General features: G+C 48.5%; 2 protein-coding genes across 2 annotated transcripts; one reads left to right on the forward strand and one right to left on the reverse strand.

The window, feature by feature from the left end:
• The first annotated feature begins 5,307 nt into the window (after nt 1-5,307).
• On the forward strand, nt 5,308-7,208 carry LOC119348781. The gene is made up of 2 exons (XM_037616771.1): nt 5,308-6,072; nt 6,932-7,208. Exons 1-2 carry the CDS (start codon nt 5,576-5,578, stop codon nt 7,014-7,016), a joined length of 582 nt encoding a protein of 193 aa, XP_037472668.1. The 5' UTR covers nt 5,308-5,575; the 3' UTR covers nt 7,017-7,208.
• A 616-nt stretch (nt 7,209-7,824) lies between these two features.
• LOC119348780 (tubulin beta-5 chain) lies at nt 7,825-11,337 on the reverse strand. Its single transcript, XM_037616770.1, has 4 exons — nt 11,231-11,337; nt 10,081-10,481; nt 9,310-9,579; nt 7,825-8,801 (listed from the first exon to the last, which is right to left on the reverse strand). The coding sequence occupies exons 2-4, from the start codon at nt 10,472-10,474 to the stop codon at nt 8,122-8,124; spliced, it is 1,344 nt and encodes a 447-aa protein (XP_037472667.1). The 5' UTR covers nt 10,475-10,481; nt 11,231-11,337; the 3' UTR covers nt 7,825-8,121.
• Nucleotides 11,338-12,339: the final 1,002 nt, after the last annotated feature.

Raw genomic sequence — 12,339 nt, forward strand, 5'->3', positions numbered from 1 at the left:
TTCATAGATTTTAGTGATCCAAGGACTTATTGGGTCCATATGTATGTCGATGCTATCAAAAGGGGGTCAAGCTTGCTATGAGATAAGTTTCTTGCAAAATGCTTAAAGATCGAACTCCAAATCCAGTCAAATTGTACCTCCACTATTCCCCTATTATTCCTCATATTTTACCTAGTTCGGAGACACCAATCCACATTCATTTGGAGCCTCTGACTCCACTTAGAGAGATAGTCGTTGCAAACTCTAGTCCACTAAAAGATCTACCATCACCAGAAATCAGATATCAAAAGTCCTCCGCTGCAAGTTGTCTCCACTGCCGAGGAAATGGAGTCATGGATGTTGGCCGCGGTGGGAGGGGGCGACCCATGGAGGACTCCAGGAAAAGATGATTGGGGCTTCGCCAATATCGCCCTCACGTTCAACACAGGGGCTCTTCCTGCTAAGGAGAATGAACGAGTACTCTTTTTTCTTTGCGGGTGAGAATGAACGAGTACTCGCTATAATTAGTTCAATCATGTCAGCAGCTGATGCACCTGCTGGCCGATATGTGTGACTTTGGGATCCTCGTGACATTTGTAACATCTTTGTAAACATTGTCGTGCAATAATGCTCGTACATGGTTCTCCTACTTTATCTTCTTACAAAATAATGAAAGTTCTAGGTTTGCCTCAAGTCAAAATCATTCTGTTTGACCAAGCTTGTACAAAAACATGGCAAAAAATCTAAAACACACCTTATTTTTGCTTCATTAGATTCCATATAAAACATATTCTTATATATTTGACATTGTATATCTTTTTTTTGATGAAAAACAGCATTGTGCTGATTTCATTCATTAAGATAGGATGAGACACCCCAAGAAATACAGGTCAAGGTTCAGGACGGCTGAAAGCCAGAAAGGGGAAGGAAAAGCTATACAAATGTACACTAGAAAAAGAAAGAAAGAAAGAAAGAAATTATCTCGCGCCTGTCCATTGTGCTCCTTTGAATCCAGTGATTCTCCAAGAATTCAGCTCATTGATAATGTTCTCAGCGACCTTCAGGAAGTGGTTTGCCTTGTTGTTGAATATGCGGTTGTTTCTTTCTTTCCAAACCTGCCAGGACACCGTCATTATAAGTGATGATAGGTCCTTTTTCCTGCATGTACGATCCAGAGCCTTTAACCACCAGTCCAATATAGAGCCAGTATGAGCAATAGGTAAGAGGTTGAATGGAAAATTATATATCGCTAGGCAATAGCCCCAGATTCCAGCCGCGAAGGGGCAGCTAGATACAAGGTGCAGACCATCCTCCCACCCTAAGTGGCATAATTGACAGATCGGGTTGTGAGGCCAACCTCGCTTCGCAAGGTTGTCCGCAGTCAAACATTTGCCCTGTACAAAGAGCCAACTGAAGAATCTTATTCTTGGTGGAACCTTGATCCAAATGATCTCAGGAAGAGGAGAATCAATCTTGCCCCAGAATTGACATAGGTAAGCTGACTTAGCATTATATCTTCCATCCACTGACCATTTCCAAATGAACTCATCCTCCAGGTTGGAGAAAGTGACCACACTGGATCTGTGCCAAAAGTCAATGTATTCGCGCAACACCTCGGTGCCCGGGTTGCGCTTGAGAAGAGTGACCCATTTTCTATTGGTGAGTCCTTTAGCCAACGATATTCTTCTGTTCTTGCTATGCTTGAAAAGGTTAGGAAACAAAACAGCTGGAATCTCACCGTTGAGCCAGTGATCGTGCCAAAAGGATATCTTAATACCACTACCAATTTTGATGGAGGTACAAGCAATGAAAAGAGCCTTAACGTGCTTGTCAGCAGGGAGCTGCAGACCTTGCCATGGTTTATCCGGATCTGTGATGCTTTGCCAAAGCCAGCGTACTTTAAGCGTCCACCCCTGAGCTTGAAGGTCATGGATGCCAAGCCCGCCTACAGAGATGGGTGAGCACACCTGGGTCCAGCGGACAAGGCACTTGCCACCGCAGACAGCATCAGAGCCAGACCATAAAAAAGCACGATGTAGCCTATCGATTTGCTTGATGACCCATTTCGGTTGATGAACAGCCAGAAGCATGAAAATTGGCATTGCCGAAAGTACAAACCCCACGAGTACCATTCTTCCAGTGGAGGAGATCCACCTAGCCTTCCAACCCGCAATCTTCTTAATTAACTTGTCAAGCAGGTCTTGGAAGTCAACGAGCTTCAACCGCCTATCAGATAGAGGCATCCCAAGGTAAGTGCAGGGGAAGCTAGCCAGCTGGCATCCAAGATCCAGCTGCAGGGGAGTAAGGTCAAGGCCGTCACACCGAATAGGAAGGATCTTGCTTTTAGCCAGGTTAGTGATGAGACCAGTTGCTTCACCAAAAATCTTCAGCACTTCAGTTACAACCCCAAAATCATGCATCTCAGGCTTGAGGAAAATGATGACATCGTCTGCGTAAATAGATGCACGGTGTTTAACAAGTTGGTTACCCAGAGGGGATAGGATGTTGTTCCTTTCTGCTTTGTCCATCAACCTTCCAAGGCAGTCCACCACAAGCACAAAGAGCAGCGGCGAGAGGGGATCTCCTTGCCTGAGGCCCTTACGATGGAGGATTTGTTGACTGCATTTGGAGTTGACTAATATTCTTGTGGAAGCAGAGAAAAAGAGGGCTGATATCCATCCTCTCCACTTCGGCCCAAAACCCAGACCTTGCAGTAGCTTAAGCAGAAACTCCCATGAAACTGAATCAAAGGCTTTGGATATATCCAACTTAAGCATAACAGAGGGGATTTTTTTTCTGCCTTAGGGTCTTAGCCATTGCCTGAACATAGACAAAATTATCATGTATGCTTCGCCCTTTAATGAATGCATTCTGACATGGGGAGGTTAGCTTGTTCATCCATGGTTGTAGTCTGGCATCCATCATCTTGGTAATTAATTTTGCGAAGAAGTGGATTAGGCTAATGGGCCTAAAATCTTGAGGTGTAACAGCACCCTGGTGCTTTGGAAGCAAGGCAATAACAGCACTATTAAGCAGAAATAAGTTTTGCATGTTCAGCCCTTGGAAGTGTCTCAAAGCAGCAATCAAGTCATATTTGACAGTATCCCAACACGTGCGAAAGAAGAGGCTAGTGTAACCATCAGGACCAGGGGCCTTCTCTGGGTGCATATCAAAAACAGCCTTTTTGATTTCCTCCTCCGAAAATGCAAGGTCAAGGGAAGCTAGATCACAGGTAGGGAGGTCAAGAGCTTCGAGGTTTAAAGAAGAGTTCCTGGGTTGATAAGTGCCAAGAAGATCATTAAAATGTTGCCAGATATGCTCCTCTTTGTTTTGCTGGTCAGTATATTCGGTGTCTTGAACTAAGATAGAAGTAATGAAATTTTTCCTTCTTCTAGCAGTGGCCTTCAAGTGAAAAAACCGAGAGTTGCAGTCTCCCTCCTTGAGCCTGAGAAATCTGGAACGTTGACGCAACATACATTTGTCCAAGGCAGCAAAGCCGAGGCTCATCATCTTTAACTTGCCTCTGAAAGTGTGCTCTTCGGGGGTGAGTATCCTGTTATCTCTAGCAATATCCAGCTGTAAGATAAGTTCGTGGACAATTCTGGTCCTTAACTGAATATCACTCAGCAGAGAGGAAGCCCAAGACTTGAGCTTCTTGGCAGTGAAGGACAATTTTTTATGCAAATTGGTGTACGGATTGCTCGACTTAGTAGCCCTATCCCAAGCTGCAGTAATAACTTCATTGAACCCCTCTAGCCGTACCCACATATTTTCAAACATGAATCTTCTCTGTGGCTTGAACAGAGCATTACTTGAAAGCAGGAGTGGACAATGATCTGAATCAGCGGAGGAAAGGCCTTGTAACAGAGCATTGGGGAAAAGTTCATTCCAAGGTTGATTATAAAGAACCCTGTCGAGCCTGACCAGGATAGTGTGCAGTTGCTCATTGCTCCAAGTATATCTCCTACCATGCAAATACATGTCCTTGAGCTCCAACCGGTTCATAAAGTTTCTGAATGCATTGATCAACCCTCTATTGATATTACCATTGCTTTTGTCAGCAGCAGCAGCAATCAAGTTGAAATCGCCCACTAAAATCAGAGGATCGGGGGAGTTCATGCATAACAGTTGTAAGTCATTAAGAAAAGAAATCTTCTCATTGTGAGGCTGTGGACCATACACATTAATCAGTTGCCAAGAGTCACTAGTAATCTTATTTGAGCACTTGAGGGAAATGAAATTTCTGGAGCATTGCACATAATTGACAGCAACAGCATCAGACCAAGCAACTAGCAGGCCTCCACTAGCGCCATCAGACGGCGAGAAGGAGAATTCGGAGAAGGCGACACCGCAAATCTCAGCCACAACAGCAGAATCAACATTCGATAACTTTGTCTCCTGCAGGCAAACCACACTGACGGCATGTAAATTGATGAACGACCGAACAGCGGTCCTCCTCGCCGGCGAATTTAGGCCTATATCTTACCAGAATTTTCTGTAGACTTAATCAAAATTTAAAAGTTTGACTTGGGACAACCCTAGATCAATTCTTTCGATACGGGTGGAGTGAAAAAACAGTGTTCCCAATGTTTAGCAACGTATTGACAGGCCAAGATATGTGAATGCAGCGATGCCTACTACTATGCCTTGGAAACCTTCATTTCATTCCAGAAGAAACGAAGAGAGGAGCCGGATGACGCTGACGAGGCACGAGAAAGCGAGGGGAATCCGGGACATTTCGGTCGAAGGAATGGGTCGGTAACGGTACGTGCTTGATCCGACGATGAGTCGCCGTTGCAGTTTTCTTTCCTGTGATGCGCGCGTCGACTCTTTCATTGAATCCCCATAAATTAGGCCGGTGATACATCGGCATCGGCGCGGTGCTCCGATGATCCCCGTGTCCGCGAAACCGCGTGTACGTGCAGCAGCGCGAGAGACCGGACTCCCGTACGCTCCGGCGGCGACTCCCCGGCCCGATGGCGACCACGGTGGTTGCGCTCGACGTACGCGGCGGTTTTCACAGTTAAGACTTGAAACTCACCACTCACCTCAGCCAAACCCATGGGAGTAAACTGGAACCTTGACGTGAAATCCAGCCACACCATGCGTGATTCTTTTACGTGCGTCGCGTGAGATGAGATTCGAATGTGCCCTGCCCTGAACTCATGCGTGCATCCTCTGCCACAGAATCTTCTCCTCTTACTTGCAAGAAACGAAAATGAGGAGAAAAAAAAGCCTCGCCGTCTGCAGCTGAAGTGGACGGAAAAGGACGCGTCTTGAAAAGAAATCCTGGGCTTCTAGATCGACCGACCGGGCGTGCTCGTCTTGTCCGTCGGCCTTGACCGGGACTGAGCTGCAGATAAAGAGGAGGAGCTTCAGAAAGGACGACCCGACGGAAGAAAACAGAGCCAAAAGCGGCACCGAGCAACCGATCGAGCAAAGCACAACACACCACATCACCTCGCGCTCTCTAGCTAGCTACATAAGCAGTACGGCCGCACTTCCTTGTCCAGGATCAGAGAGCGCCGATCGTCGGACCACGGGCGGCCACACGACACCAACACGAGCGAGCCACGGCGCGGTCGAGCGAGGTGCGATGGAGACGCTCGCTGTTGCCGGGGGCAAGCCGCTGTCGTCGGCGCGGGCGCGGCGGATCGCCAGGAGCCGGGAGGAGATGCTCGGCCTTCTTGCTGATTTCGACGGCGGCGACGGCTCAGACCGCGAGCTCTCCTTCTCCGACCTCGTCGACGCCGTCAGGCCGCCGCCCCACACCGGCCACGCCTCCGCGTCGCCGCCGGCACCAGTCGGGGTCGAAGCGGAGGCGGCCGAGCAGAGGCGGGAGGAGGCCCCGGCACCGAAGCAGAAGCAAGCGGCGGCGGTGGCGGGAAAGGAGAGAAGGAGGCTGCGGAGACGGCAGAGCGACAACAGGGGCAGCTGCGGAGGAGGCGCGGACGGCAACGGCGTGCTCCTCAACTTCTACGTGCCGGGGCTGCTCACCCGGAGCATCACGGCGCCGCGCCCCGGCCGGGGGGTGATGCCGGCCGCGGGAGCACGGCAGAGCGCGCCGCCGACGGTTGCTGCCGGCAAAACCAGGTGAGGTTTTCTGACCTCAACTGGCAGTGCATGAGATCTTTCTGCTTCTCGAGATTCGCACCATGGATAGTGCAACAAACTGCAATGATTAACATCTCGATTCACATATAATTAGCCATGCAGTCAAACAGACAGTTAACCCCACCCCGGAAAAAGAGTATTACCAGTTGCTAATCATGTCGAAATATTTTCTAGTCGAGAGAGTCATAGCAGCTGTAGACTTTAGCTAGCTATAGTGAAGTCTGACTGGTACGTTTGCACTGAATATCTGCAACTGCATCGGATTTTCTTATGTTCACATGATAACAGTAAACATATTTCACAACCATTATAAATGCTCATTAGTCATGTCATTATTTCCAACCCCACAACAAAAGCAAATTGCGTGGCCACGAAAATTCGTTCTCCAACAAACGGGTTTTAAAAAGACAAAACACTAATCACTGCACTTTTGGTCAGAAAAAAAAACAATAACCAATATACTACCAGTGTAGTAGTAGTAGTAGTATAGCATGCGAAAAGTCTGCATTTTTCTAAGGGTTTCAGTTTCTTTGACAATTCCAAGACCCCTCTCCTTTAGACCACATGATTAAACCTTTTGACTTTGCTTGCTCTTCGGAGAAAATGGGACAACTCAGTACCTGGGATATGAAAGGAACAGTGAACCTGACAATGTGATCATAGTGCACCAGAAATACGCAGATTACAGATATCTATATATTGTCAATTATAACCTGACAATGTGTCCATAGTGCTTGCAAGCAAAACTGCGTTTTACACGTTCAACACCAATGCTCATTTCAGATGACGATGGGCCATGACTGTACAAACCTAACCTACTTATGTCCAAATCTTTCAGGATGCAGGCGTCGCTGGACATCGGCTGCTGGCCGGCGCTGTGGGGCAGAGGCCGCGACCACCACCACCGTAACAAGCCAGTCTGAGAGTCTTCTTCTTCTTCCATGCACATACAGCCGGTGTAGTGGTACCACTACTTGTAGCTTGAGACTTGTTGTGCAGCTAATCCGAGCCTTCTTTTTCTGCTCACACATGTAAATTATTATCTCCTGTTTTTGTGAACGTGGTTTGCGTTGGCGCCTTGTTTAAACTCCGTTGGTGTGGTTGCGTGAGTGTGATCTTTCTTTCTCGAAAGGCAGGCAGCCACGGACGGACATGTCAACTGTAGGCTTACTTTGTCACTTTGTGACTTTGCGAGATCCGGCGGTGCTGTTGAGTGAGAGCACGCGATGCTACTTTTCGACAGGCCGCCTCACGTTGCCCGTGGCGTGCCGCTGAAGCGATGCATGCAAAGCTCGCACAAAAAGGCAGAACCAACTGAAATCTCGGCGGTGCGTACGTACGTGACCTCGCTTTCAGTTTCAGCAGGCGATAGATAAAATCGAGGCTGGGTGGTGAGTGGTGACACAAGACATGAAAACGATTGCTGTGATTCAGCTGACTGAATCTACTACTACCAGCTAGCAGCCTAGTACGGTCTTGCCGTCGTTGTAGCTTGGCTGGTTTTCTGCCTCACGACTGCGTCCAACCAGATACGATACCACTGCCGATACCGGCCCGCTGAAGTCAAGACAAGAGACAACGAGATAGACAGATAGTGTCAACCGATGCCGACGGCACACGGCACAGCATGACACGTAGCGTACCAAGGTGGCGACGTAGCAGGGACAAGGCAACTGCGGCAATATGTGCATCCAGTCCATTGGTTCAGCTAGCGTGGCTAGTCCATCGAGGTGGCAATCACAAACTCTGTTCATTGTGAAGAAACAGCAAACGTTGCATTAGGATTCAGAGCCATATTACAAACCTGCTACTAAGATCTCAAGTCCACCGTAAGGCGCAACAAACTGACTACCGAATTAACCCGACACAGACCAACTACACAACCAGCAACAAGTCCACAACCCCCCGAAGATTGGGGCCAGCAAGCGCGAAACACACACTACTAGTAGCGACATGGAGCCATCAGAAATAGCCCCTGACCGAGCACGCACACGATCACGGAGGAACACAGACCTCGCTCGCTCGCCCCTACTCCTGGAGGTCGGCGTCGTCCTCGTCCTCGTACAGCTCCTCCTCCTCGTCGGCGGTGGCGTCCTGGTACTGCTGGTACTCGGCGACCAGGTCGTTCATGTTGCTCTCGGCCTCGGTGAACTCCATCTCGTCCATGCCCTCGCCCGTGTACCAGTGAAGGAAAGCCTTCCTCCTGAACATGGCCGTGAACTGCTCGCTCACCCGCCGGAACATCTCCTGGATGGACGTCGAGTTGCCGATGAAGGTGGACGCCATCGACAGGCCCCTGGGAGCGATGTCGCACACGCTCGACTTGACGTTGTTGGGGATCCACTCCACGAAGTAGGAAGAGTTCTTGTTCTGCACGTTGATCATCTGCTCGTCAACCTCCTTGGTGCTCATCTTGCCGCGGAACATGGCCGAGGCCGTCAGGTAGCGGCCGTGCCGGGGGTCGGCGGCGCACATCATGTTCTTGGAGTCCCACATCTGCTGGGTCAGCTCCGGGACCGTGAGGGAGCGGTACATCTGGGAGCCGCGGGAGGTCAGCGGCGCGAACCCGACCATGAAGAAGTGGAGACGTGGGAAGGGGATCAGGTTCACTGCCAGCTTCCGGAGGTCGGAGTTCAGCTGGCCGGGGAACCTCAGGCAGCAGGTCACTCCGCTCATGGTGGCAGAGATCAGATGGTTCAAATCTCCAACTGCAGAAAATAACACGAGCGGTTAAATGTTAGACACAGCAAGCAACATAATTCTAAGCACAAAGCAAAGAGTCTTTATAACTGTGACTGAAAATGTGTTTGGTTTTGTCAGATTAGCATGACAACTAACAGTCATCATCCTCACAGATCCAACTTAAGCAAAATCTCAACCAGGACACATCTGAATCATAACAGTGTAGTATCTGAAGTAGTGCAATACTGCAGAAGTGCATCCAAATGAATGCCCTGAGCAAATAACTCAAGCACAAGAGTCCATTTAGAGTTTCAAAGCATGTCTAAGAATTACCCAAACTGCTCTAAAAGAATAGTCAGGACAAACATCATGTTCCGATTCTTCAGTTATGAATAGCAAGTATGCATTAATGTTTGTGTTATTAAGCATGTTATAACATGTAGTTAAAATATTCAGAATTAGGAAGATCCACTTGACATCATGCTCACAATCATCTATAGGATGTAACAATAAAAAGGTACAGATTTCACTTACAGCTGGGAGTGGTCAGCTTGAGAGTCCTGAAACAGATGTCATAAAGAGCCTCGTTGTCAAGAACCATGCACTCATCTGCATTCTCAACCAACTGATGGACGGAAAGAGTGGCATTGTAAGGCTCAACAACAGTATCAGATACTTTCGGTGAGGGGAAAACAGAGAACGTAAGCATCATGCGGTCAGGGTATTCCTCCCTGATCTTTGATATCAAAAGGGTCCCCATGCCTGATCCAGTACCACCACCAAGAGAGTGGCATACTTGGAAACCTGAAAACATAAAAAGATGCTTAAATAATGATTTCAACTGGACAGAGGTAATGCTGAATATAAATAGATAACCACTATTTAGACACAAAATAGATGAAAGCAGCATAGGTACATAATCAGTAGTTATGCTAGATGTCTCACTATCAGAATAATTCACCAGATATGGAAGCAATGAGTGCCATGACAACAATACAAAACAATGTAAGCAGAGACCTAGTACTAACTCTGAATAATACACCAAGTTGTCCAAGTATGCAGGTTTTCCAACTAGTGCCCTTATTCACAAACAAGTAATCATGGCAATAAAAAAAGATGCATACTAACAGAAGATGCCACGGCATCATCGCATAGCATTACTGGCGTAATACATATTGTAGCCTAACACAATTCAAATCTGCATACCAGTAAATGGTGTGTTCTTATATCCAAACTGAATTTAATACATGTAAAGCCTGCCATAAGGATTCTAAACTATCACCAATTTAATTCAAGTTCAAATACCTTGAAGGCAGTCACAGTTCTCAGCCTCCTTCCTGACAACATCAAGAACAGAATCAATAAGCTCTGCACCCTCGGTGTAGTGACCCTTGGCCCAGTTGTTACCAGCACCAGACTGCCCAAACACAAAGTTGTCAGGGCGGAAGATCTGCCCGTACGGTCCAGTACGGACACTGTCCATAGTACCAGGCTCAAGATCCATAAGGACAGCTCGGGGCACAAAGCGACCACAGGAGGCCTCATTGTAGTAGACGTTGACGCGCTCCAGCTGCAGGTCAGAGGTGCCGACATACCGCCCGGTGGGGTCGATGCCATGCTCATCACACACCACCTCCCAGAACTTGGAACCAATCTGGTTTCCACACTGTCCACCCTGGATGTGCAGGATCTCCCTCATCTTCTCTCTGAAATCATAGATATACAAAGGTAAGGAGTCACATACTGCAGCAGTAGTTCAGCGTGGGAAATGATTGATCCAGCTAGATTTATTCACTCAAAACAAAGCAAGATCTGACTTGTTTGGCTTTTCTGAACGCAATCATCAACTATTTGGGGTTATTATGAACGAATCAATCTCTATGACTAGCAACATAGTCCAAATGTTCACGTGCAAGCTACAGTTTTGAAATGGCAAGATATGGTTACACAGTAAATTCAAAATCAGAACGGTGCAACCAAGCCAATAGCAGGGCCTACTGACTTAGCACCAGGTTAATTTTCCCAAAATCACATCCAAAGAGGACGTGCTCAGAAATCAGGCTTGCAGATACTCTAATGTGGGGAAACCACGGCATGAACTAGTACAAAATCTGTTCCAAACCTAGATGCGTCACCTCCGCCAGATCCCTAAAAGCGCGCCTCAGATCTACTGCTCCAGGCGCAAAATCTGACGGCAAATCCCCACAAAACAGATCCAATCTGGCCCATACAAACTTAAGCACAAGACAAAACTACCAGATCGACGCATCCCACGGCCAAAATCGCCGGATATACCCCCCAGATCCGCGCACATTTCCTACTTCCTCGCCCAAAACGACCTCGATTTTTCAAACAAATTTGAAAAACTAACCAAACAAAACCGCCGCTCATACAACATATCAGATCAACAAGGCATTGGCGGAAGCAAATTCAAGAAAGCGGCTTAAGAACTTACGGTTGGCGAGCTGGCTCGACGAAGCAGTGGGAGTGGGGAGTGTGGCGGCGAGGAGAGATTGGTTGTGGGGTGGGGCGGAGGGCGACTGGGCGTTCGGGGGCAGGGAGAAATATATATAGCCGTAGGAGGGGGACCGCGGGGCAGGGGCTAGATCCGACGGCCGGCGCGCGTCGCTTCAAACGGCCGGCGCGATCGGACGGCCCACGTTTTCACTTTTTGAATTTCACCGTGGCGAGCGGACGGACCTGCCCCTGGGGATATTTCGCATCGCTGGCCGCCCGCTGTCGGTGTGACTTGCTGCGCCCTTTTCGGTTGGTTTGCGGACGCTGGTACTGACGGGTGGGGTACGGGGGAGCTGGGTCCCGCGCGTCGGTGGGCGTGGGCGGGATGTGACGGTACGGCGGAGGTAGTTGGGGGTGGGAGCAGGCTGCTGCTGCGATGGGCAGTGGCCAGCGGTGGCCGGTGGCTGCGCACGGGCCATGGGCACGGCTGCTCGTCGGCAGGGTTTCATACCGCGAGCTGGCGGAGATCGTGTGTGTTTGGAGAAAATTTGTCCAGCTTTTTCCTCTCGTGGACTTGGTTCGATTCGATTGAGGGCTGGTGCTTGTTACTAGAAGGTTGGAATTTCTCGCATAAGACCAACTCCAACGGGTGACCCAAATAAATGGCGATTTCGTCCGCCTTTTGTCTGCTTGAATCAGCCGCCCGTTCGGCGTCCGTTCTGTTTTAAATATGGGTCGGCAGGGCACCCAACGCGCCGCCCGATATGTGTCGGCGTGGCTGCCTGCCCCCCCTATTTTTTGCATGATCGCATAGTTTGAATCAAAATAAAATCGTTTTGGACCGAACAAAATTGTATAGTTTATTACAAGTCAAATGAAAATAAAAAGGTCTCACATAGCTCTCACATAGTTTTGCAAACGAATAAAAGAAGATACATCTATTTGGTAGCAACATGAGCCCACATATGCTCAACCAAATCATTTTGCAGTTGCACGTGAGTTTCTCAATTACACATGTCTCCATGAAATTGGATGAACTGTTCAAACGTTGCCGCTATTCCATGCTCAGGCACAACATTCTCACCCTGAAAATGAAACCCTTAATCA

This window comes from Triticum dicoccoides, chromosome 1B, assembly GCF_002162155.2.
Source record: "Triticum dicoccoides isolate Atlit2015 ecotype Zavitan chromosome 1B, WEW_v2.0, whole genome shotgun sequence".
In the NCBI taxonomy this organism is placed as follows: domain Eukaryota; kingdom Viridiplantae; phylum Streptophyta; class Magnoliopsida; order Poales; family Poaceae; genus Triticum; species Triticum dicoccoides.

Bases quoted from the DNA above. Each gene is read 5' to 3' on its own strand.
- LOC119348781 (XM_037616771.1), top strand. From the start codon at position 5,576: ATGGAGACGCTCGCTGTTGCCGGGGGCAAGCCGCTGTCGTCGGCGCGG. The intron at 6,073-6,931 runs GTGAGGTTTTCT...CAAATCTTTCAG, and splicing joins GTTGCTGCCGGCAAAACCAG to GATGCAGGCGTCGCTGGACA.
- LOC119348780 (XM_037616770.1), bottom strand. From the start codon at position 10,474: ATGAGGGAGATCCTGCACATCCAGGGTGGACAGTGTGGAAACCAGATT. The intron at 9,580-10,080 runs GTATTTGAACTT...TTATGTTTTCAG, and splicing joins GAACTGTGACTGCCTTCAAG to GTTTCCAAGTATGCCACTCT. The intron at 8,802-9,309 runs GTAAGTGAAATC...TATTTTCTGCAG, and splicing joins CAAGCTGACCACTCCCAGCT to TTGGAGATTTGAACCATCTG.